The 25,709-nt window shown below is 43.2% G+C and overlaps 1 protein-coding gene across 8 annotated transcripts in view; it reads left to right on the forward strand.

Annotated features, from left to right (window-relative positions):
* The window catches only part of LOC109410157 (guanylate cyclase soluble subunit beta-1), a 404,273-nt gene that overhangs the window by 27,843 nt on the left and 350,721 nt on the right, over window positions 1–25,709 (forward strand). For all 8 annotated transcript variants that reach the window (XM_062844940.1, XM_062844939.1, XM_029854717.2 and 5 more), the window contains exon 3: window positions 10,249–10,322. In XM_062844940.1, coding sequence (XP_062700924.1) covers window positions 10,249–10,322 — 74 coding nt within the window. The remainder of the gene's footprint in view (window positions 1–10,248; window positions 10,323–25,709) is intronic.

The following is a 25,709-nucleotide window of genomic DNA, read 5'->3' on the forward strand; positions in this document are numbered from 1 at the left end:
CTAGCATAGCTTCCGCTTTCGATGATCTGTCCAAGTTTCAGCCAGCAGAATACACTATGGGATCAAAACATATTTTTTAACTTTACTTAGAACCTAAATGGTTGAAGATACGGTAAGTGTTATGGTCAACATGATATGCTTTGTAGTCGATTCCCGGTGATCATTGTACCACAAATAAATTTTTCACTTCAACATCGAGTTCTTAACAAAATTTTCAATCGAATGATATATAAAATGTTGTTGTTTGGTTAAAATGTCACTGGGCTGTAAGGGTTTGATTTTCCGCGTTTATATATGACCCTAGTGTATTATTTGTAAGTTTTTTGTTCAGCTCGTACGGTTTATACTTTACCGAAAATGTTGATGCCATTTTATGTTACCCCTGAATAATAAATCTCCGTACATGAATAATTAAGATATGTCTGTTTTATATTCGAATTTGGGTCATATTGACCTTAGTATACTAATAGAGTTAACGACTGAACGCTGCCTTCATCCGAACTGCATGTACGGCTCCGTTAAACTCTGGGACGTTTGAGCTTGAACGGCTCAAGTGAATAACACAAAAATGCAATGGAATCATTTTAGCATCGCCAATCTCAGTTACAAATAAAAAAAAAACATTTTAACAGATGCTTTTACCCTGACTACAATGATATGCATACCAACTCCAGGCACGGACGGTATTATTTTGTACTAATATTGTATCATACTCTATGTTCAAGGAACTTAAAACATATGTTGCGCAAGTTTGCGCAAGATGACCCATTGATTTTCTGAAAGACGACATGGAATTCTTCAAAATAAGCATAGCGTGAAATGTGTCCAACTGCGTCCTCATATGTGAAAGCTCAGTTGATTTTTTTTTTCGTTTCCCCATACATTTTACAAAGAAACTAAAAATGCAACACTTTTCAACACATACTTTGTAATGCTGTAAAAAAAGCAATTTCGGTCCAATCTTTTTGAAACTTTGGTAATAAGCTCTCGAAATATATAGAAATAGTACAAAAATAATACAGGACCCATATCTGAAAGTTGATTTTTTTACTTTTCGCCGCCCTCGCATCACTGTGCGTCGATTCCCTTGTAATCGGGAGTCAAATAATCGACCTGCAAAATCACTTACCTGTTGGAAATGCTGACCGGAGGAATAAGGCGCTGCACCACATCAAGGCCGGTTCCCGAAAAAGGTCTGCCTGGTTGGCAACGGTACCGGGCTGATGATTAAATTTATCGCACGAAGTTCACAAAATCCACCGCGGTGCGATAATTTATTGTTTGTTTACAATTTGGCGTACATGATTTATGACGTTCTCGGCGGAGTTTGCGTAAACCTACATCAAGAACATTATAAACCCGAGTACTCTTGAATAATACTTCTTACCCTTGCATAAGATGAAATAAATTAAAGACGTTCTTAATGGAGGCCAACCAGGCTGCATTGAGAACGTTATAAATCCTAGTATTCTTGAGTTATGCTTTTAGCTCTGGCATGAGTTGAAAGAAATTTAAGACGATCTTATAGTGATGTTGATTAAAACCATCGATGATGGACCGACCATCGGCCTAGATTTCAATGGAAGCCATGTTGAGAAAACTCATGAGCAATGTTCGCATGACCAGGAATAATATTTTTAAATATTTTATTAGTGCGTTATAATGGAAGCGCGTTGCAATTTTTGGAAGTATCTTGCAACATATATACGATGAATTTTGCTTGGCATTTGGCATCCTTGCTACATCCCGGAAATATTTGCAATTTGTGTAATAAATTAATCCCGATTACAATAATGTGTCATTTTCATTGTGTTTTTAATTTCAATTTAATTCACCAAACTTTTCTGTCGGCATAAAAGCTGCATCAGCAACAACACTGACAAATTTATTATCGTTTTATCGTGCACTTGAAGAATTCTACAAGGAGAGAGCAATTCGCCTTGAGAACAACTTGGGAAGTACAACAAGTTTTAAGAGAAATTTAAAAACAACTCTCCAAGAGCATCTTAGGATGGGCCTCTTTGATCTTATGGCGGGTTTATGGTTGAGTTGATGTCGTGTTGTAGAGCAATTTGGTTTATGCATGGTTTTAAAGAACAGGTGTTGAAGAATACTTCAAAAGCATTATAAAATTAATTTTGTTACTTGGGATCCCCTACACGGATCACTGATGGCTGCTCCGACTTTCAGTTGTTCACACCACCACCTCTGTTTTGTAGTGAGCCAACTCTAGTTTCTCATCCACGCCTCCACAACCTTGATTGAGTAGGCAGTAGTCAGCTCCACTTTAACGTACCAGTGCTTGAGTTTGACTGAATATGAATGATACGATCAGTCATCAGTACCAACCATCACTACGAACGAATATGCACAGGGAGCAAAGAGAAACCGAACCAACCGCGACCACCATTCCTCATCGGTCGGTTGGCTGGTGAAGCATACTGACTGGAAATCATTATTTCTCGCTTGCTGCGGTGAGGCTGAAGATACGTAAATGATTCAGTGGATTTATTTTTTGCTCAAAACTTGTAAAAACAATCAATTTGTTCGTAAGAGAATAATGGACGTGACTATTATAATCGATTTATTTCGAGTTTATGTCATTTGCACTGTAATAAAGAGATAAAAATCAAGTATATTCATTGCCGTACACGGAAAGATCGATGTACACAGAGCAAGGAGTAACTTTCACGCAGCGATCGAAAAGACAAAAGATTCCATGCAAACTTGTGTGAAATTTAACGCAAATTTGTGTAATACCGGATCAGCACATTTTTTGTGCTGATCCAGTCGTAAGCAAATCTGAGTGAAAAATCCAGGGGGATGATGCTTAATTCATGGAAAAAATGCGCTGGAAACATCGACACTGCTTTGCTGCTACATATAATATCGTGCAAAGTGATAAAGAAAGAGAAACAATCATCAAAAACAACGAGTTCGTTCGAAATGTTTAATTTCCGAAATAAGCACTAGCAACACACGAGCCACACACCCGAAAATCAGGAACAAGTTAGGGTAAACCGACCAGAAAGTGGGTACCAAAACGCGCCGTACCAAAAACGATGATGGGTGAAGCGGTGATGTACCGAGTTTGACAGCTGTGTCACCCCACTGGAAAAATCCTTTGTCTTTTCGCAAGTTACTCATTCGCTGTGTACTTTCGTTTAAGGGTGTATACACCGGCGAAGAGAGAGATTCAGAGAGCCGCACGGCGCTGAATCGTCGTTCCTCACTCTCACTCATATTTTTTATTGCTCCCGCTCCCACTTGATTCAGAAGCATGTTAGCCAATGAAGGCATAATGCTACCGCTTTGGGTTGAAAAGCACCAGTCAAAGAAGAGCAAATTTTGATTCGTCTGAGATAAAATGCTTCAATTTTCAAGCGCTGTAACGTACCGTAGACTTCCAGCGTGATGTCGTCAGCGAAACCGACGATCTCCACCTCCGCCGGGCACTCTAACCTCGTCGTCAGGGCGCAACATATTCGAGCAGACGAGTTGAAGTTCACCGTGCGGCAATTTTCATTCACTTGCCTGCATATTCATATTCAGCTGCTCAATACTCGTTTGTCAACTGAATGAAAGTTAATGAATATTTGTAAACATCTTACAAAGTGTTAAATTGCTGATAAAATATTAATGTTTCGATTACATTTAACGGTGCTTTACATAGATCTTTTCCCATTTGATTGTTGTGGTGTGTTTTTGGAAGGATCGCAGCCAAAAACGTAGGAAAATAGGAACATGTTTCTCGATTGACTTTATATTCAATTACTACGAATTGACTGACTGTGTGAAGAGGGAGAGCGAAAATGAATTTGTTTGTTTTGAATATTCAGTGCAGAATCATTCAAATTCGTGCTGTTTTCAGTCAATGACTATGAACATTTTGTACCCTGCTCGTCGTACATGACATCCCATAATATCGAACCCAGGGTAGATCCTTGCGGGACGTCTGATGTTATGTGAAAGCATTTCCGACCCACATATGTGCCGTAAACTAGTACTCGATTCTGAAGTAACTTCCGAGAATCTTGCACAGGTACCCAGGTATCCTCGGACGCAGGAACGCATCAGCAATAGCCGCCCAACTGGCACTATTGAACGCGTTCCCTACATCCAGAGTTACTGCTGCACAGTAGCAAACCCTCCTACTCATACGCTGGAGCGCAATCTTGGCGGTCTATGTACGGTCGACCTCTCTTTCCGGAAGCCGAGTTGGCTACTCGAGAGACCATTTACACCCTCGGTGTGCCTCAATAGTCTGTTGAGGATGATCTTCTCAAGCACCTTCCCCACCGTGTCGACCAAGCACTCGTCACAGACTTACTTCTTGCATGACTTATGCGCAACGAAAACTTGTGCCGCAGTAACTCTTCTGTGACCAGTGTGTTACTTGGAATGCCGTCGGGTGGTTTAGTAAATGGACCAGACTCTGCCGCCTCAGTCTCTGAAAAGACTACGCCGTCCAGACATTTCTACGGGTCTGAACATACCAAGAGCCTCTGCTATTTTTTAGGTGAAAGGAGTCCAATGACTAGAATCTACCAAGCAGTTTCCAGCATCGCTGGAGATTGCTATGTAGGATCTTGTCTTGATCATCACACCATGTAGACATCACCCCACGGGTTTATGTTGGCACTCTGACGGGAACCTTTACAGCATACCTTTATGCTTGCTCTTATTTCGGTCTTGAGCGTGACCTTGGCAGCCACGAACCCCACTCGTCATTCATCCCACTTCTCATCAGTACGTGCTCGCTGCATCCATCGGCTTGCCAGTAGGCAGCACGGCACAAATTCACAATAGCTTGAGCCCTCCAGTACACCGGTGGTCAACAGGCATACTGTTGTTGTAATCAAAACTGCAGCAAACCGTTGCAATACTGTAGTGGTCACCAAGAGTTGTTCACGCTCCAGTTTAAACTACTACTACTTGTTGGGTTACAAAAATTTACGTCGAAGATCGATTCGCTGCGTTCTGGTTGAAGGTACGTTTACTATGTATGGGGCTGCAGAATGGTGAGTCGACAGCCTGAAAGCAACGTTCAACATAGCTCTGTTCTTCACAAGTTCCTACCTCATGTTTCCATGGGTAAGTCGATGGCAAAGACCACCAGCTAAGAATTGTGTACTTGGCTGGTAGAACAGCTACAGCTATATTGAGCGATTGAAGAGGTACGTCCCTAGCGTCCATACGCTGACAAACGCCAAAACCGATGGTACAAGGACGCGTTCCATGAATGTCTCGACAAAACCTACGAAGGGCATGGAAATAGTTATCGGAACGCCATCACTCAGGTCTGTTGAGAGGAGTTTTTCCTTCAGATAATTGGTAAGGATAAGCCAGGACAACGATCTGAGGCAAGTGATTTTTACTGTGGCTAGATGGATGGCCAGTAGATGGGAGCCTAGGATTCTTTTCTTGGCCACACACCAGCTTTGACGCTAACCACGGGAGTAGACGTAGCTCAAGCGGAGTAAGCCTGGGCGTGGCGGGCACTCAACAGTAAGCCTTGCTGTGCCTTTTCAAAAGATCCTTTCATAAAACCGTCGCAAGACCTCAAAGTACGTTGCTAATCAGTATCCAACTGAAGCAACTATCTGGGAGGAAGTGGATTCAAACAAACACTCCCAATTAGTACTGATCCGGCTCTGAGCTCAGTCTATATAAGGAGCTGTGCTAACCCTCGGATTACCTCCTCGAGGGTCGCCGCCTCGAGAGATTCGAACAGGGGCTGTTCATAAACCACGTAGACCAAAATTTGGTCATCTCAAACCCCCCCCCCCCCCCTCCTCGTCGTAGACTTTCGTCCATACAAAAAATTTGAAATTTGTATGGAGCGTAGACTTTGACCAGATCCCCCTTCCCCCAAAAAGACTACGTGGTTTATGAATGGTCCCACAGGAGCAGGAGAACTCACCAGCGACTAGTGAGAAGTGCCATGAGACGGTACAGCGCCAGCAGAGGAAGTGCAGATGAGTAGTGCAAATCCTACGAGGGTGATAAACCACAACAGAGTGGGCTTCCAATGATGTTGGTAGTAGCCGACCTGATCGGATACACTAGCGGACGGAATAACATCAGCAAGGACCTTAAACAGATCCTGCTGAAACTCTGCAAGTCGGTGATCAAGAAAAAGTACGGCTTTATGCTGGCCGAGGAGCGAAACGCGGTCGAAACGCTCAAAGAAGAGAAAGAGTTGACCCAAACGGACAGATCTCAGCAAGCAGACAATCGTACATGATGTTGCATAAGATGCAAAAGTGGAGGCGATATACGTACACTTTACATTTTACACTTTACACTTTAGTATCCTATGCAACATCATGTGTTGGCTGAGATTCTTCTTTGCCTGGAGCTAGACGAAGCGCAGAGACCATGCAGCTCGCCGGAACTGTAGGGGTGAGGGCACGCCGCCCTATGGCTCGAGCTTCAAGGCCCAAACTTGACAGATACGCGTGACCGGATGGGAACAAGCGGCGGACCATCTGAGATTATGGGGATGGCTAACCAATTGGACCAAGGGTAGAAGAATGCCTGGATCACGACAAGGAAAAGATAGAAGATAGTAGACGCCAGTTTGCAAGCGCGGAAAAGGTATCGCGCTGCTCAGCATAACGGACGGAGATAATACGCAGACGTGCTAAAGGTCATTCGAGACGAAAATCGACTCTCGCCGCTGGGCGCGGATTTGGAAAGCATTCGAACAAGAGCGATTGTCATTTATCATGATGTTGAAGAAGGAGGCGGTACAGAGAGACACGGCCTAAAAGGTACTAGCGCAGGAGGTTCTGGACAAAAAATTCAGGTGAGAGCTTCACCCTTCACGGGTTTTCAGGGAGTTTCAGAAAAATTCCAAAGGGTCTCAAGAGTATTTCAGAGGATATCAGGAGGTCTGAGGGACGATTCAGAGGTATCAGAAGGGGTTACTAGAAGGCAAGCCAGAAGGTCTCAAGGGCGTTTAAGGGAGTCTTAATGCCATATTAGTGGATTTCAGAGTACTCCTGGGAACTCTAGGGGGTCTCAGGGGCATTTAAGGGGGCCTCAGGGGGTTCCATGCTGGGATGCCATATATACAGATTTATCTGTATTATGCAGATTTTTTAGCATCCACACAGATTGGGTTTTTATTAAATTCATGTTTTTTAACAAGAAGGAGTTGGAAATTAGTGATACAGATTTTAAAAAAATCATCTGGCATCCCTGGTGCCAGGGGGCATCTCATAGGGTTTCAGAAAAGTTTCAAGAGGTCAAAGGAGGTTTCAGGATACTTCCATAGAGTCTCAGGGGTGGCTCAAGGAGTACCAGGGGATTCCACGGGGTTTTCAGAGACGCCTCTGTGGGAATCAGGGGGTTTCAGAGTCATTCCAGAGGATCTGAAGGGGTCTCGAGGGTGTTCTATGGCCAGGGGTGTCTAGGGGGTCCCAGGAGGTTTCAAGACGTTCCAAGAGATCTCACACACTCAATTTTGAATATCGTGGTCGGTGAATTTTTGACGAAACTAGACCAGGTAGACCAGCTGAATACAGCAATAATAGATTGTTTAGCTTTTGCACCCGTTTTTGACAGTTGGTGAGCTGAGCCTCAGTAAAATCGGTTATCGAAGCTACCGGAACAGTTCTACTGTTCTATTTTTGTAAAAAAAAAACAGAACAGGCAATTCTGGATTGAATGTGCAGGAGGCTTCAGGGGGCCTCACGGGATCTCAGATGGTTTAGGAGGCGCTACAGGGCGTTTACGGCATATTATGGGGATATAGAAAACGAATCATCGATGTTCGTTGATGAAGGCTACCAAGCTAACCTTGAGGGTGCGTTGTACACTAGCCCCTCTCTGAAGCAATGCCTTTTTTGTGATTCCGGAGAGACGAAGGGTTTGGCGACTATGAAAATGTTGTTAGGTGGGTCGAGGAAAGAGTAGCCCTGGCTTCTACTTTTGTTAAGACAATCATCAACCCCACAATATCTGGAGCTCCCTGTTCAGGTGTCTGTTGAGCAGATAAACCCCCCATGGTGAAGAAAAAAAGGAGTATCCGGCAGTCTCAGGTGGAACCTCTTAAATTTATCCTAAGACCTCCTGGTACCCCTAAAACCCTCTCAAACAAGCCTGAGACCTTCTAGAACTGCCCTAGAATACCCTGAGATCGCTTGAGGTGCCCCTGAGGCCCCCTGGAACCCTCCTGAGATCTGCTGAAATGACACTGGAACCCCGGTAGACCCCCTTGAAGGACTCTGAAAACCCCATGAAAGCCTCTAAATCGACCTTGAAATCCCTTAAATGCCCTGAGCTCTTCTGATACCCATTTAATTCCACTAGGACCCACTTGAAATTCTCCTAAGATCACTTGGTATCACCCTAAAATCCCCTGAAACGCCCCTGAAATCCCCTGGAACCCCATGAGGAGACCCATTGAAACTTCCCTAATGCTCTCTGGAAGCTCCCTGGAAGCCCTGAAACTTCCCGCACGACCCTGAGACCTCGTGGTACCACCTGAAAACCCCCGGGACCCTATTGAAACGCAACTAAGATCTCCTGGTACTCCCTCAAAGCCCTCAGAAACGCCCCTGTGACCCTCAGGATTTTCGACTGGAACTCCCGGAGACCCTTTGAAGTATCCTTGAGACTCCTTAAAACTCCTCTGAGACCCCCTGATAACCAGTAAAACTCCCTGAGACGACCCTGAAACCTTCTCGTACCCCTTGAAGCTCTCTGGCCTCCCTTAAATGCCCTTGACATTTCCTGATACCTCCTAAAAAGCCCCTGAGGCCGCCTGAAATTCTCTGGAATTTGAAGCGCCCTTGAATGCCCATGAAGCTACCCAGAGCTTCATGAGATTTCCTGAAACGCTCCTGAAACCCCATTTAACTGCCTTAGAGGCCTCTGAAAAAAACCCTGAAACGCCCCTGAGACCTCATGGCACGCTTCTGAAATGCCCCTGAGTTCTCCTGGCCGCTGATGCCTTGCCCAAGTAACCACGGAGCTGAAACCCTGTTGCGTGCATATATATATATACGGTGTATTTAAAGCAATCATTACCTTACGAGAACACTTCAACCCCAATGTGGCCGACAGGGTACCCGGGTACCCAGCACTCATTCAAAATACATGGTGTAGAAAAAGCAAAAAGTTTGTCGGACACATAACGGTTAAATAGCTTGATAGTGAAAAGGGCAATTATACGACTGATCTGTGATTATAACAGTACAATCTTAATTTGATTCTGTAATTGCTCATTTTCACTTCAAATCAACTTTCAATATGTCTTGTAAAGCAATTCTAGCTTTATATAACGCTATGCTTACTTGGTTAGTTACCCCAAGTCATTACCCCATTAGTCCATTGAAACGTCTGCGAAACCTGTCGGAACATCCTTTTCTAACTCGCTGCATCTACCTCTTTTTATGCTTTTCTAATTTATGCACCCCCAGCCAATGGTATAAAAAGAGGTTCCAGTATACATATAACCCCTGATGGCCAAGAAGCTATCCTTTACCCACGGTCCTGAGAGTAATAGTCTCAGGACTGAAAATTTTTACCTTCCTGTTTCCTCAAAAACTCCCACAGTGCAACGTCGCTTTTGGGAAATTTGCTAGCGAGAGAAAAAAACCCCGGCAGCAAAACTCGCCACTCGTGCCGAAGCACTGTAGATTAATTTAATTACCGACGAGGAAAAAATGTGTTGCTACCAATTCTACCATTCATTATCATCCCCTCCTTTCGACGCATCCGTCGCCCCAAATTCCCACGTTTCATCCAGGTTCCGCCTAACGCAACGAACGCCGACGATGGCGTTGTCGCACGAACGGAAAAGTTTTTAATGAAAATTTAAAACTAGACGACAAAACACCAATTCAAGACCGCGCACAACTTGGGTAGAGGGTACGCTGCGTTGCGTTTCGTTGGTTAGCCACGGTTTTGAATGGGAAATAAACTTGGAGGAACCGCACGCGGTAAGTAGCTCGTTCATCTTCTGCTGGGAGGCTGCTGGCTGCTGCTGCTGCTGCTCATCTTGCCACGGAAATATGAAATACGTGACACGTGGTGATGATGGCGTATGAAGTGCTCTCTGTTCATTTGTAGGATTTCTTTTGGCCCCCCGTTGAACTAATGTGTCATTTCACGCGTTCTCTACATTTCTTTTCATGATGTTCAACGTACGTGTTTGTGCACCGACTGCTTCGGAAATGCGGAAACATCTGCCTGTCTGTCGCGGAATTGTTGCTGACGACGACGACGTTACTGCAGTACGGATTCGTGAACTACGCGTTGGAGTTGCTTGTGCTCAAACACTTTGGGAATGACATATGGGAACAAATCAAGTAAGTATACGTAAAAGCGTTTATTTTTGAAAATGTGAAGATGAATAACGGGACTGCACATCACGTATAATTGTAAAACAATTACTTTTGCAGCAAATTGCAAAGCGATGATAGTTTTTTTTTCCTCAGAACGAGACTTGTTGAAAAGAAACCGTCGTATTCTGCTGCAAAGCATTCAGCAGATTATCCGAATGATTTACTCGTTCACATCCATGCAATCAAAACTCAATCTCGCATGGTACCACGCAAATATACATAGCCATCACCGCGTAACGACAAAAACCCGTTAGCAAATAAATCATATATTTAAACGGAACGAAAGCGAGCATTCCTCCTCCGTCGTGTCGCGTGAAATGGCTTTAACTACCCGTTTTGTGCAAATCGAAGAAAAATTCATGCGATGTCGTTTCCATATAGAAGCAAATTTGCGTAACTCTTTGGGGCTCAAGTTTTTCCAAGCGTTATTATACTCCTTTAGGAATTCCTCCTGTAGCTTTTTCCGGGATTCCTACGGGAATTCCTTCCAGGTTTCTTGTGGGGTTCCCGATGGAACTTCTTCCAGAGCTCCCCCGGGAATTCGTTTCAGGATTCCCCCGAGAACTCCTTCTGGGAACTCCTTCCTGGATTCCTACGGGAACCCCTTGCGGAAACTCCATCCGGGATTCCTCCGAGAATTCTTTCCAGGGTTCCCCAAACAGCTCTTTCTGAGATTACACCGCGAAATCCTTCCGCGACTTTGAGAGCTCCTTCCAGGATTCCTGCGGGAACTACTCGGGATTCCCCAGGCATCTCTTTCTGAGATTACACCGGGAGCTCCTTCCGAAATTCCTCCGGAAACTTCTTCCTGGATTCCTCCGGAAACATCTTCTATGATTTTTTCGGGAAGTCTTTCCGAAACTCTTTCCGGAAACTCCATCCGAGATTCCCCCGACAACTCCTTCCGGGATTCCTCAAGTAGCTCTTTCTGGGATTACACCGAGATCTCCTTCCAGGATTCCTCCGGGAACTCTTTCTGAGATTACCCCGGAAAATCCTCTCAGGATTCTTCCGGGAACTTCTTTCGGGATTCCTTCGGGAACTCATTGTGGAAACTTCTTCCGGAATTTTCATATGATTTCCTTCCGGGATTCCCCGAAGATTTCCTTTCGGGATTCCCCCGGGAACTCCTTCCGGGATTTCTCCCGCAACTCCTCCCGGAAGTCCTGCGGAAACTTATTCCGGGATTCCTCCGGGAACTTCTTCAGGGATTCCTCCGGGAACCCCTTCCGGGATTTCTCTGTGAAATCCTTCAGGGATTCTTACGGAAACTCCTCCTGGGATTCCTCGGGAACTCCTTCAGGGATTCCTACGGGAACTCCTTCAGCGCTTGCTACGGGAACTCCTTCATCGATTCCTACGGGAAGTCTTTCAGGGATTCATACGAGAACTCCTTCAGGCATTCCTCCGAGAACTCCTTCCAGGATTCCTCCGGGAACTCCTTCCGGGATTCCTCCGGGAACTCCTTCCGGGATTCCTCCGGGAACTCCTTTCGGGATTCCTCCGGAAACTCTTTCCAGGGATTTCAGGATTCCACCACCCAAGTAACATTTTAATTACCAATTAGTCTTGAAAAGGTTTTGAGAGCCGTCAGAAAACATAATACATTTTATTTTAAGATAGTTCTAGAGCTGTTTTTAGTCTATTTGACCTAAAAATGTTACCTGGGCGGGAACTTCTTCCGAGTTTCTTCCGGGAACTCCTTCCGGGAAATCCGGGATCCCCCGATAATTCGTTTCGGGATTCCCCTGGAAATTCGTCCGGGATTCCCGTGAGAACTCCCTTCGGGATGCTCGCGGGATTCCCAAGCAGCTCTTTCTAAGATTACACCGAGACCGGGATTCCTCCAGGACCTCCTTCCAGGATTCCTCAACGAACTCCTTTTTGGGATTCCTACGGGAACTCCTTCCGAGATTCTTCCGGGGTTCTAGAGGGAACTTTTTCCGGAACTCCCCCGGGAACTCGTTTCGGAATTCCTCCGGGAATTCGTTCCAGGATTCCTAGAGAACTCCTTCCGGGATCCCTCCGGGAACTTCTTCCGGTATTCCTCCGGGAGCTCTTTCCTGGATTCTTGAGCGAACTCCTTCTGGAAACTTTATCCTGGATTCCTCCGAGAACTCCTTGCGGAGTTCCCCAAGCAGCTCTTTCTGAGATTATACCGTGAAATCCTTCAAGGAATCCTCCAGGAACTCCTTCCGGGATTCCTCCAAGAACTCCTTCCGCGATGACTCTGGGAACTCCTTCCAGGATTCCTCCGGGAACTTCTTCCGGATACTCCTTCCAGGTTTCCTCAGGGAACTTCTTCCGGGAGCTCCTGCCGGGATTCCTCTAGGAACTCCTTCCAGGATTCCTCCGGGAACTTCTACCGGAAACTCCATTGGGGATTCCCCAAGCATCTCTTTTTAAGATTTCACCGGTAATTCCTCCCGGAATTCCTCCAGAAACTCCTTCCAGGATTCCTCCGGATACTTCTTCCGGGATTCCACCGGGAACTTCGTCCGAGATTCCTCCAGGAACTCCTTCCGAGATTCCTCGGGGAACTCCTTTCGGGATTTTTCCTGGAACTCCGAGTTCCTTTTAAAAATTTTTCCAGGAAATCTTTAAGGAGTTCCTCTGGGAATTGTCTCCGCGATTATCCTCGGATTTTTCCTTCAAGAGTTCCTCTGGGAATTCTTTGTGGACTTCCCCGCAAATTGCATCAGAACTTCCTTCTGGAACTCCTTCAGGATTTGCTTCGGGAATGTATAAAGAACTTCCTGCTGGAAGTCCTTCAGGACTTCCTTCGCGAGTTCTTTCATAGGTTTCTTCTGGAATGGCTATAGGAGTTTCTCTGTTAATTCCTTTAACAGTCTTTCGTACAATGTTACTTCATTAAAATTTATCCGGAAACCATCAAAAAAAAAAATCTCAGAAATTTCGGTATTTATTCGGCAATTATTTACGGCTTACAGGGATCCTTCGGCAGTTTTGCGTTGATACTGAGCGGTTGGCAATTTGAGAATTCCTAGTGCGTTTCTTTTTATAAATTCGTCTTATGATGTTTTTGACTCGGCAATATCTCTTCAGACATTTTTAGTAGAGATTTCTTTGGTAATCTCTTTGGGAGTTCCTTCGGCAATTCTCTCAAAAATGTCGTGCCTCAAGCATTCCTACTGCAATTGCTTTTAAGGATTCCTTCAAGAATATCTTATAAACTACTATAAGTGATTTTTTTTTTGGAAATTCTTTCTGAAATTTATTAAGGATTGTTCGAGAATTTCTTCGGAAATTTCCTTTTCTCTTTTTTACAATTTCTGTAGCAATTTCTTGAGCGTTCCTTTAACATTTTATTTGTACAGGGGGTAGACAAAATGATCGGGACAGGCAAAATTTTCAATTTCCAAAAAAAAAATGTTCAACAATTTTTACTGTATGTAGATCAACTAGTTGTGTAGTAGTGGTCAAAATTTGGAAAATATCGGGCTATTCTGCACGAAATTATAAAGTGTCTAAGATAATTAGCCCACAGCTGACTTTGAGCTGTTATATCTCCGGATTCAATAAACCGAATGCAATGAAATTTTGAGCATTCATGACTTATAAAATTAGCTATGAATAACTTTTGTTTTAACTCAAAATTCTTAACTTGGAAGAAAGTTATAACGATTAGATTATTTTTCTAAAAAACGCCAAATTATTCAAAACTTGAACATCGTTTCAAAATATAATTATAGTTCATATTAATTCCCTCCAATTGACATGAATACAAACATGTTTTGAAGGTAAGTAACAACATAGCCGGCAATAAATTAAAAAAGTGATGGGATGCATATTAAAAATAGAATAATATACTAAAAAATCATAAAATAAATGAAATCGCTAAAGTTCACCGGGGCAAGTTGAAACGGGTGGGGCAAGATGAAACGCGAAGTTTTGAAATAGATTTCAGTACAATTTGGAAATTTTCCCTTCGCTAAAAGATTGTTCGAATCAAAAACTATGTGTTAAGGCAATCAAATAGTTAATCATCATTAGAAAATATCATGTGAACCCAGTTGACAGCAAACGGTCGTCACGAACGTACGCGTTTCTATAGAGCTCCGTGTCTATTGTGCGTATTTCTATTGTGCTTCCGAAACAGTCAATTAAGTGATTGGCGCTCCCCATTAGGGCCTTCAGGTGCCGAAAGTGTTTTATAACCTCTACCGGAAGAGTTTCGGGCTCCATAAAGGGGCCCATTGTGCTAACTGACTGAGTGGAACAACCGCGTGGTGATTGATTGTTTGTGATCGCATATTTTCGAGAAGAAGGGAAGAGTATTTTTTCGCATTTGGGTGAACCGCGGCACGTGAGTGACTGAACGTGGTCTAGTGTTATAGTGGTAAAGAGAGTAGCGAGAGAAGCGTAAGAGAGTGCGTAACCACCGTTCTGCCAGCATGGAGCTGGCAAACGGCCAACGCTTCCGCCCTGGGGACCCTGGAGGGTCTGGAGGTGGGCAGAACCCTGGAATAAACTGGCGTCAAGGTGAGTACATGGGACCCACGCTCCTATCGTATATGGACCGGAATGGTGCTGCGGGTACCCTACAGTATCTTAGGATGCAAGCCACAACTGGATCAATGCCTCAGGATCCCTTCCTGCTGCGCATTTCAGTTGAGAAACACGTCGGAGCACGGATTGAGGGTGCCTTCAAAGAGAGTCGCGGTGTATCGTATGTTCTCAAGGTACGTAGTGTGGCACAGTTCAACAAACTGCTTCGCATGGAAAAGCTGTGTGATGGGACTCCGGTATCCATCAGTGAACATCCTCAACTGAATCAGAGGCAGTGCGTCGTCTCCAACCAGGATGTCATCGGCCTCAGTGACGACTACCTAAAGACTCAGCTCGCCGCTCAAGGGATAAAAGATCTCCGGAGAATTCGACGCCGCCTGCCCGATGGATCGTTCATCAATACGTCGACGATTATCCTTACTATTAGCGGTACGGTTATCCCAGAGCACGTTGATTTCGGATGGACAAGGTGCAAGACAAGGAATTATTACCCGTCACCAATGTTGTGCTTCCACTGCTGGTCTTTTGGACACACCAGCAAGCGGTGCACTGAACCACATCGGATCTGCGGCAGATGCTGTAAGGCTCACCCTGAACAACAAGTCGCAACTTCAACGGAAAACGGAATCAAAGCACCCCCTACGGATGGTCTCCCTGGAGAAAATTTGGGAATGAACAGGTTTGCTTGTACAGAGTTAGTGTTCTGTAAGAACTGCAAAGCGGATGACCATGCAGTATCTAGTCGGAAGTGTCCTATCTACCTGAAGGAGGTTGAAATTCAGAAGCTACGAATCGACAACAACATTTCCTACCCACAAGCCCGTCGTGAATTTGAAGCACGTTTAACCACTAGCACTTGCGCTACCTCTTATTCAGGAGTGGCCGCAGCGAGTAAGGATGCGGAGATTGAGAACCTCAAGGCAGCGATGCGCCAGATGCAAGAGGACTCCAAAGCCAAGGACGTGAGAATAGCGGAAATGGAAGCCGCTCTTCGCAGCCCAAGTGTTGGTGAACGCCTCGAAAAGGTTCGGGAACATGGGACCATTGAACAGCTCATCAAGCAAGTAGCCGACTTAACTGCCACTGTTCAGAAGCTTTAACGAACGGTGGAGATCAAGGACCAAATAATCTCAAAACTGATGACAGAAAAAAAGTGTGCAGCTATCCCTGAAGCCGAAGACCTACCGACAGTTTTCTCGATTGCGGATTCCCAAGAAGAAATACCTGTATCCCAGGATTCGATGGACTTCATCCCGGCTACCGCTGAGCAAAAACTAGAAACGAAGGTTCAGAAGTGGATCGACCAAACAAGATCAAATAGCGCAAACAACAGTTTGACACCGAAAGCTGTAGAAAACTCTGCAACAAAAAAGGATAAACGGCTCAAAAAACGAGGCAAAAGCTCCATTGAGGAAGGTACATCAACTGACGAAAGCATGTCATCTGTGATATCGCAGACCTCACACCATACGAACTACACCAACAACTCTACGCTGAACAAACGGAACCATGAAGGATCAGACTCTAGTAACGACCCCGGTAACGCCCTCAGCCTGCGGCGGAACAATAAGTCCCGCAAGCAGGAGGAGAACAAAAAAGGTCACTCGAAGAAGTAAACCACCCATTTCGCTCAGTTCCTCCAAATCAACAGCCCCCACGCAAGTGATAAAATCTAAAAGCAATATATTCACACTTTTTCCTATCTTGGAAGGAGAAGTGAGTAAGGAGTGGACTGAGCAGTCCTACGAAATAACACAAACCACCGAAAACAGACCGATAGTGGAGACCTCTAATAGTTGGAGCTCCAATAGCGCAGAAGTCACATCCCCAGCGGTACTACCGAACAATCTACGAAGCTCGACCAATTCAACTGTAAGTGGGACGCACAAGGGCGTAAAAACCCGTTCCCCACAATCCCCAGATCTGAGACTGGACAGTCAGGGCCCCGTCGGTGCGGAAGTCAAGGCCGTACCGGAACCGGCGGACAACCTCTGGCGTCCAGTTTCGGCTGGAAGAGGGACGCACAAAGGTGTTAAAACCTGTTCCCCTACGGACAACGTGGGAGTCAAGCTCAAGGAACAAGGAAGGGAGAAGCCTGGAACGTCACAATCTCTTAAGGACTACGAGGGAGTCAAGCTACCTACTAGGAGAAACCCCCCACGAACTCGTCACCCACCTGATAGGCTGGTGATCAAATGGCAGGTCGACAATCCACCACCCACTGAATATTTTCCAGCGCTGGGACTAGAAGTGAGCAATGCAGAATTGTACGACGCCCTCCATAAGGAACGATACGGATGCACTGCCGAAATCGCTCCTAGCACCTCTACCTGGAGTCTCCATCCTTCAAACAACATCATCCGAAACCAACGAAGAGCGTTCCTCAACGCTAGCCACTCGAAGACAGCAAATTATGGTAAGTCCGACCCTAAAAACTGCTTGATCGCCTCCACTAAACTCCACCGCACCGTCAAGGCGGGCCAGCCTGTGGTGCATGACTCGCCGCCTCTCAATGATAGAACGATCCTTTCTACCGCTGAATCACCCCTGCACCCTGATATCCACATAGGAAACAACCATAACAAGCTGAATCCCCCTGGGCACCCCGGGCCTCAAATCCCGGGTGGTAAGTCCCATTTGATTCCTTCCTCCTCTGATCTTTTTTGCGCTGTCGGGACAACTCTGCCTTTGGTGGGTGGCATGTCGCAACCTACCACTGGTGAAGCTCTGTCTCGTTCAGCAACACCCTCACCTTCATTCTCTGGCTCCGACAACCCGCACAAAAGCCTCCCTCGAAATCGAACCACACTTGCGGTTCAATGGAATATGAACGGTTATTTCCATAATCTGCCGGATCTCGAGATGATAGTCGACCGACTCCGTCCTATCGCGCTGGCGATTCAGGAGGTTCACCGTGTAACCGTCGCACAGATGAATGCAACTTTGAAGCAACAGTATAAATGGTATGTTAAATCCGGCAACAACGTATATCAGTCTACTGCTGTCGGGATATCAGCAGATATTCCTGCGGAGGAACTCGACATTGACACGGATTTGCCCATCATAGGAGCTCGCATCTCATGGCCCTTCCCGGTGTCGATTATCTCGGTATACCTTCCAAATGGAAGAATCCCGGACTTAAAGAACTGCCTGAGGGGGATACTTGAACGAATACCCGGTCCAATAATTATGCTTGGGGACGTGAACGGACATCACACGGCTTGGGGAAGTCGTCATAACGACATCCGTGGGGCTGTAATCGCTGAACTTGCCTGCCAATATGACCTTACAATCCTCAACGATGGCTCTCCCACTTTTTCACGAGGTGTCACTGAAAGCTCCATCGACATCTCTCTCGCTTCAGCCCAGATAACAAACCGTCTGCTCTGGGCCGTTGAACCAGACCTTCACAGTAGTGATCACTTTCCGATATCTCTTACCCTAGAGGGCACCGCAGCTCCTGAAACATCGCGTCGACCAAAATGGCTTTTCGAGCGAGCTGATTGGCCAGCCTTCCAAAATGGAATTGACGAAAGACTAATTGCAACGCCCCCAGAATCGTTCGAAGATTTTACTGAACTGCTATACTCTACCGCAGCACAAACAATCCCGCGAACTAGCTCAAATCCCGGTCGCCGAGCACTTCGTTGGTGGATTGAGGAGATCCGGAAAGCTGTCAAACTGCGCCGGAAAACATTACGGAAATTTCGGAAACTCCGGAAAAAACTTCCGGAAGGGCACCCTGACCTTACTAAGGCACAGGCAGAGTACACTACATCGAGAAACGAATGCCGACAAACAATCCGAACAGCGAAGGAAGCATCCTGGACAGAGTTTTTAGATGGGATAAATGAGGAACAAAAATCCTGTGAGCTCTGGAGAAGAATTAACTGTCTTCAAGGTAAAAGACGGGCAAAAGGCATGACTCTGAAGATAGATGGGGTATTAACGCGAGATCCTGTATGCATAGCAGATGCCTTTGCAGACTATTTTCATAAGCTCTCATCCATTCAGAGATACCCTGACAGTTTTAGGAAAACTTTACGATCCCCGGAGTTCGCAATACGCAACTTTCCGATTCCTCCTGACAGAGGCCAGTATTTCAACCTACCATTTACGATCGCTGAGCTTGATTTTGCCCTCAAAAAAGCGAAAGGTAAATCGGCGGGATCGGATGAAATTGGCCCAAGCAACACACGTGTTACATAAAAGTTACGACAGCGCAAGTTTTGGTTGTATAGAAGTTTATTTTACGTTATTTCAACACAATGTTGGAATTACGTAAAATAAACTGCTATACAACCAAAACTTGCGCTGTCGTAACTTTTATGTAACATGTGTCTTGCTTGGGGGGTATCCAATGCTCAAGCATCTTCCTCCGAACGGTAAGTTGGCGCTATTAGAAGGTATCAACCGCGAGTGGCTTAATGGAACCTTTCCGGAGACTTGGAGACACAGCCTGGTAGTGGCGATTCCGAAAAATTCGGGTCCTTCCTCGGACGTCAGCAGCTACCGACCAATTGCCCTAACAAGTTGCCTTTCCAAAATTACGGAACGGATGGTTAATCGAAGGCTGATTAGTTATCTGGAGAACAATCAACTTTTGGACCACCGGCAGCATGCTTTCCGATCGGGTTTTGGGACAGGCACTTATTTTGCCGCCATCGGACAAATGCTAGAGGACGCAACTAAAAATGACGAGCATATTGAAATGGTATCACTTGACCTTGCAAAAGCATACAACCGAGCCTGGACACCAGCAGTTCTCAAGAAGCTCGCCAACTGGGGCTTCTCTGGAAACCTTCTGGCTTTCGTAAAAAACTTTTTGAATGGACGAACTTTCCAAGTTCTCATCGGCAACCATCGCTCAAAAATTGCAAAGGAAGAAACGGGAGTACCGCAGGGGTCTGTCCTGGCTGTTACACTATTTCTAGTGGCCATGAGCGGTGTTTTCCTGGTCCTCCCTAAAGGTGTCTTTATATTAGTATACGCTGATGATATTTTGCTCTTAGTGAGAGGAAAGCACCCAAAAAGCCTTAGGAGAAAACTCCAGGCAGCGGTATCAGCCGTAGCAAAATGGGCCAAAACGGAGGGTTTCGACATTGCGGCCGAAAAATGTGCCCGTATCCATATTTGCACATCCAATCATCGGCCTCCAGGGAAGATTTTCATTGATAAAGCTCCAATACCGACCAGAAACAATGTGAAAATCCTTGGTGTAACATTCGATCGGAATCTCTCCTTCCAGACCCATTTCAAAAATGTAAAGGTTTCCTGTAGGAATCGGGTTAACATGATAAAATGCATTTCCACTAAAAGAACGCGAAGCAGTAGAGCCACCCGGAAGCACGTCACGGACGCAGTGGTGTGCAGCCGGCTTCTGTACGGCATAGAAGCAACCTGTCGAAGTCTCAACGAACTTGTCAAACACCTGGCACCAATCTACAACAAATCTATTCGTCACCTGTCTGGATTGCTTCCGTCCACTCCAGCCTTATCAGCATGTGCTGAGCTGGGAGTTCTTCCCTTTCGACATAAAGCTATCCTCGTGCTCTGTAACCGTACAATAGGGTACCTCGAACGTACCAAGGAACAGGGGCCGATTTGCTTCCTGGCCGAGCAAGCAAACTTGGCTCTTGAATCAGTGGCCGCAGTTCAGCTTCCACCGGTGGCCGGGCTCCACCGGATTGGACCGCGAAGCTGGATGGCTAAATCTCCGAAGATAGATGGAACCATCAAAGCTAGCTTCCGTAGGAAAGCTACACCCGAAAGAGTCAAAGCTCACTTTTACGAAAGGATCGAGAAGCACTACAACGATTATGAAGTCAGATTCACTGACGGCTCCAAACTAGGAGATAAGGTCGGCCTAGGAATACTGGGTGACCAAATAGAACGATGCTACAGTTTACCAAGTGCCTGTTCAGTATTTTCCGCCGAGGCTGCGGCAATCCTACAAGCTATTCTACTCCCAAGCGATAAACCAGTTCTAATAGTCACTGATTCGGCTAGTGCCTTGACAGCGCTCGAGTCGCCAACAAACAAACATCCGTACATCCAGCGCATTCAGTCCGAATTAGAGCAAAGTGAGGTCGATGTATCGTTTAGGGTAAAAAATATAATTTGGACCTGTATGTAATTTGGACATGCACGGCGTTGTATGTCTTGTTCCGGAGAGCTTATAAAAGTAGATACTTCTTATTATCGATAATTGGATCAAATAGACCTTATTCTGATGACTTACGTTGAAAATACGCTTAACAATTAAGAATTTACTTCAAAATTATCGAAAATGTATATTGTTTCACTAAAACCCCTCAAATGCACAGGTACCGTAATCCGGGGTCAAATTGATCACATTAAAATAACTTTTGCGGATAACATCAGTGCCTGTTCAAATATTACCAAAAGAATTTCTGTAAAACCAGTACCCAGTGGATCTCCATGGAACCATGTGACAGAATTTTGTTCAACAATTTTAAACTTTTAGTTAAATAACTTCAAATATCAAAATATTGGAAATCCATTTTGGGGCGAAATTGATCAGTACACAATTAAGCATCTGTTGGAAAGGAAAATTTCCTGCACCGCTTAATTTTGCTCTTCTAAAACCGAATAACGCGTCTAAAATCTTACAACTAGTGAATTTAATACTTTAAATGCAAAATTAAATTTCGAAATTTCTCCTTAAACGCCTAAAGGTAGGCAATTTCATTTGAAATAAGTGATTTCTATTGCAATAAATGACTATTTCCTCATAAAATGAACTTTTTATAACAATTTCATGTTCTGATTTGCTGCATAACATCCCAACCAAGACTCCACAAAAATGTTAAAACAGAGAATTCACGGGAAGTCCTATTAGCAATTGATTGTTTAGCAGCAATGATTTCAGCTAAATGAGAAATATATTGCAAATTCCTTGAAAAAATAAGGCAAAACTAACTTTTTCTAAAAAATTAAAAGTTTACACTCATCTCTAGACATCTACGAATCAGATGACGTAAAAAGTTTAAGATCATTACGACGCTTAAGAGTTCCTAGTATGGAACTACAATGTAGTACCCGAGTGATCAATTTCACCCCGCTGATCAATTTGACCCCGGTTTACGGTATGCAAGACGACATACACTTCACAATCACATACAATATTCACCCCAAAATCGTTGAATTAATAATTGTAAGAAATTTAAAAGCCTTATTGCAATGAAAAATGTCCAATAGAGAAGCATTGGGCAGCCAATCTCTTAACATTCATCTAGATCGCTTAATGTAGGTGGTGTCCAAAATGCATTACAAGTTTTCTACTGTAAATATATTTTGGTCATCTGACGAACTACATGGGGATGCTGTGCGATTGCATACTTGGAGGCGTATTCTGTGGATCTGGCGATATTTCCTCGATTTTAACAAAAACTATAATAGTTATCAAAATAGATGCCTGTTAAGCGGAAAAATGTGATTATTTGTAAGAAAATATTTGTAAATTTATGCTACTTCCACGATTTAGCAGTATCCATGGCTAAACATTGAGATAATTGCCCTGTCCAAATTATATATACCTGAGGGTGTCCAAAACATATATTCGGTGTCCAAAATGCCATTCTAACAGGCGATTGGAAATTGTGATTTTCTCAGCTTAAAATGCTTTCGTTAAGGTTTTTTTCACCTGGAACGCAAAGTACAATCATATAATAAGCGTATTAGTGACTTTGCAAAATAATCAATTGCTTTTTAAGGAAGCTAGGGGACGATTTTTCCAACGTTGTCCTCAGCCTGTCCAAAATACATGAGAGGAATTCCACGGAGTCATGTCAGTCGATCCTGAGCGACCATTTCAAAAATATCTGAAACTTTGCACAGTTTTTCAATTTCATCTAAATCGTCATTTTTCGATATCAAACCTTCATATTCACTCACGACTAACTTTTCAGAAGGGTGTATGCTAAAACAGCTCAAAAATATTCTAAAAGCTGTACAGCAAAAACGGATTTTTCGATTGTTATGAATTTTTCAGCAAAGTTAGATAACTAAATGATGATTCCTTAGAAAATATACACTGTAAAAAATTTATTTTTTTACTTAAAAAAAATATGATTTTTGTCACAAAAACTCAAATATCTCAAAACCCTATCTTTTTACCAACGTTAATTTTTTAGGGGAAATGGCCCTTTATATCAGCTATCTACCATAAAATTTTGGTGATGGTAAACTGATAAACAAAAAAGTTATGACACTTCAAACATTTCACAATTTTTACATTTAGTAACAAAAAAAAATTTTTTTCTGTGTAAATTATTTTGAGAATTATTTTTTGATGCTGATTTTATTGTAAAGGCTACCGCCTGAATTAAACAAGTTGTTTTCATGATACTTTTGTTTGATTATTCATAATTTCTATAGTATCTATTTGAAACTTAGACGCGATCCAGTGTTTTGATCAAAAATATTGAGAGTGTCATACTTTTTATTGTACGTGACTGGTGAAAAAATCCCTTGATAGTGTTGAAAAGCTGTTGATTATAAGAAAAATGGAATTAAACTTATTTTTAAGACAAAAGCTGTATAATAAAAGTTTTATATATGTACGCGTATACGTCTAGTTTATCTTCAAAAAAATACCTCTTAGAGAACAGACTTTATGATCGGAAGAATGCGAGTAACTTCAACAACAACAAATGCATGAGAGTTACCTACCACGTGAAAATCCATCGCCCAGTTCACACTACCCCCACCTGGTGGAAATGTTTCACGAAATACTGCGATGTGCAATATCGTCATCAGAAGGCGCTAGTGTGAAACGTCAAACGCAAAGAAAAATGATGGGCACTCTTCTGGTTATGAAAGCCACAACCAAGATTCAAAATGATCGTTAAAGGCGTGGTCAATGAAAATTTCGTCAGTGTTACGTTTGTTTGTCTGTATACATACCATGACAATGCTCACGAAAAAGCAAAAAAAAATACTACCGCTATGGATATTAAATAGTAAATTTTTTCTTCAGCCAAGCAAACAACACCAAACTAGTCAGTTAAAACTAATAAGTGATTTTGTTTATTATAATCTAACGAACAACATGAACAGTCGCTTTCTCAAAGGTCTTCAACTCAACTCTCTCTTGTAGACCGTTTGATGAAAAAAAAATGATCAAAGGAGTTACGAAATCTCACCGAAAGCACCATAGATAATCTGAAAGAGACTGGTTATGCCCAAATTGAATCCAAATTTACGCATTTGCTCGTCCTGCCGTCTAGACTTTGACAAACGAGCCATCTGTATATCATCGGTAAAGCAGGGCGTAGGAAGTTCGAAAACGACAACAACTGAGAAATTGCCAGAAGTGCTAAGTGCAGAGAGTCATGTCACCGTACCATCAGCGACATCAGTTTAAACAATTAATCACGCCCCTTTTCAAAAATGCTTTGATATATACTTCAACATCTATACCCATTTCAATATTTTTAACGTTGCAAAACACGCTTTCAACATTCATTTTGAAGAAGAGGGAAAACTTGTCCTCAAATGTAACAGCAAATAATGAATAAACGACTAATGCGCGGAGGGCGTGATAAAATCGGAACATTACTGTACATATAATATACATAATACATAATAAAAACAGCTTGTTTTACTCACGCAAGGCCATTAACAATAAAATCAGCATCAAGCTGCGATTTCCGGCCGAAATAAAGGCAGGAACAAATCTCATTTTCTTCTTTTGTCACAGCGCTCGTTGACTCGTTAAGGGGGAGGATGATAAATAATAAATGTATTCGATGGAAAAATATCCAAACAATTAGGCAACATAGATAAACTCATCGGATTTATTAAGAAAGTTTCTGTGGAACTCGAATTACACCTTAAATTTGTTGATTTTCTTGAACATTTTATTTGTGCCCCCCTCAAAATGTTGAATTCCGACCAAAATTTTCCGAGGGGGCGGTGACATAAGAGAAAATCGAAATTTGTATTAGCCTAATTTACACTAAAAAAAAATTATTACTAAATGTGAAAATTGTGAAATGTTTGAATTGTCATAACTTTTTTGTTTATTAGTTTATCATCACCAAATTTTTATGGTAGATTGCTAATACAATGGACCGTTTTCCCTAAAAAAATTGCGTTGGTAAAAAGATAGGGTTTTGAAATATTTGAGTTTTTGTGACAAAAATGATATTTTTTAATGTTAAAAAAGATTTTTTTTCACAGTGTATATTTTCTTAGGAATCACCATTTAGTTATCTAACTTTGCTGAACAATAAAATCAGCATCAAACTGCGATTTCTGACCGAAATAATTTACACAGAAAAAAATATTTACCATATGTGAAAATTGTGAAATGTTTGAAATGTTATAACTTTTTTGTTTATTAGTTTACCATCACCAAATTTTTATGGTAGATTGCTAATACAATGGACCGTCTTCCCTAAAAAAATTGCGTTGGTAAAAAGATAGGGTTTTGAGATATTTGAGTTTTTGTGACAAAAATGATATTTTTAATGTTAAAAAAGATGTTTTTTTTCACAGTGTATATTTTCATAGGAATCACCATTTAGTTATCTAACTTTGCTGAAAAATTCATAGCAATCGAACGAACCATTTTGGCTGTACAGATTTTTGAATATTATTGAACCATTTTCACATACACCCTTTCGAAAAGTTAGTCGTGATTCAAAATAAAAATTTGATATCGAAAAATGGCGATTTAGATGGAACTGAAAAACTGTGCAAAGTTTCAGTTCAATAGAAAATCATGAATTAAAAAATTTCCTTAATTTTGATGCTGTTGCTTGGAATCGCTCATGAATTACCCTATGTGGGTCC

Source organism: Aedes albopictus, chromosome 1 (assembly GCF_035046485.1).
Source record: "Aedes albopictus strain Foshan chromosome 1, AalbF5, whole genome shotgun sequence".
Lineage (NCBI taxonomy): Eukaryota > Metazoa > Arthropoda > Insecta > Diptera > Culicidae > Aedes > Aedes albopictus.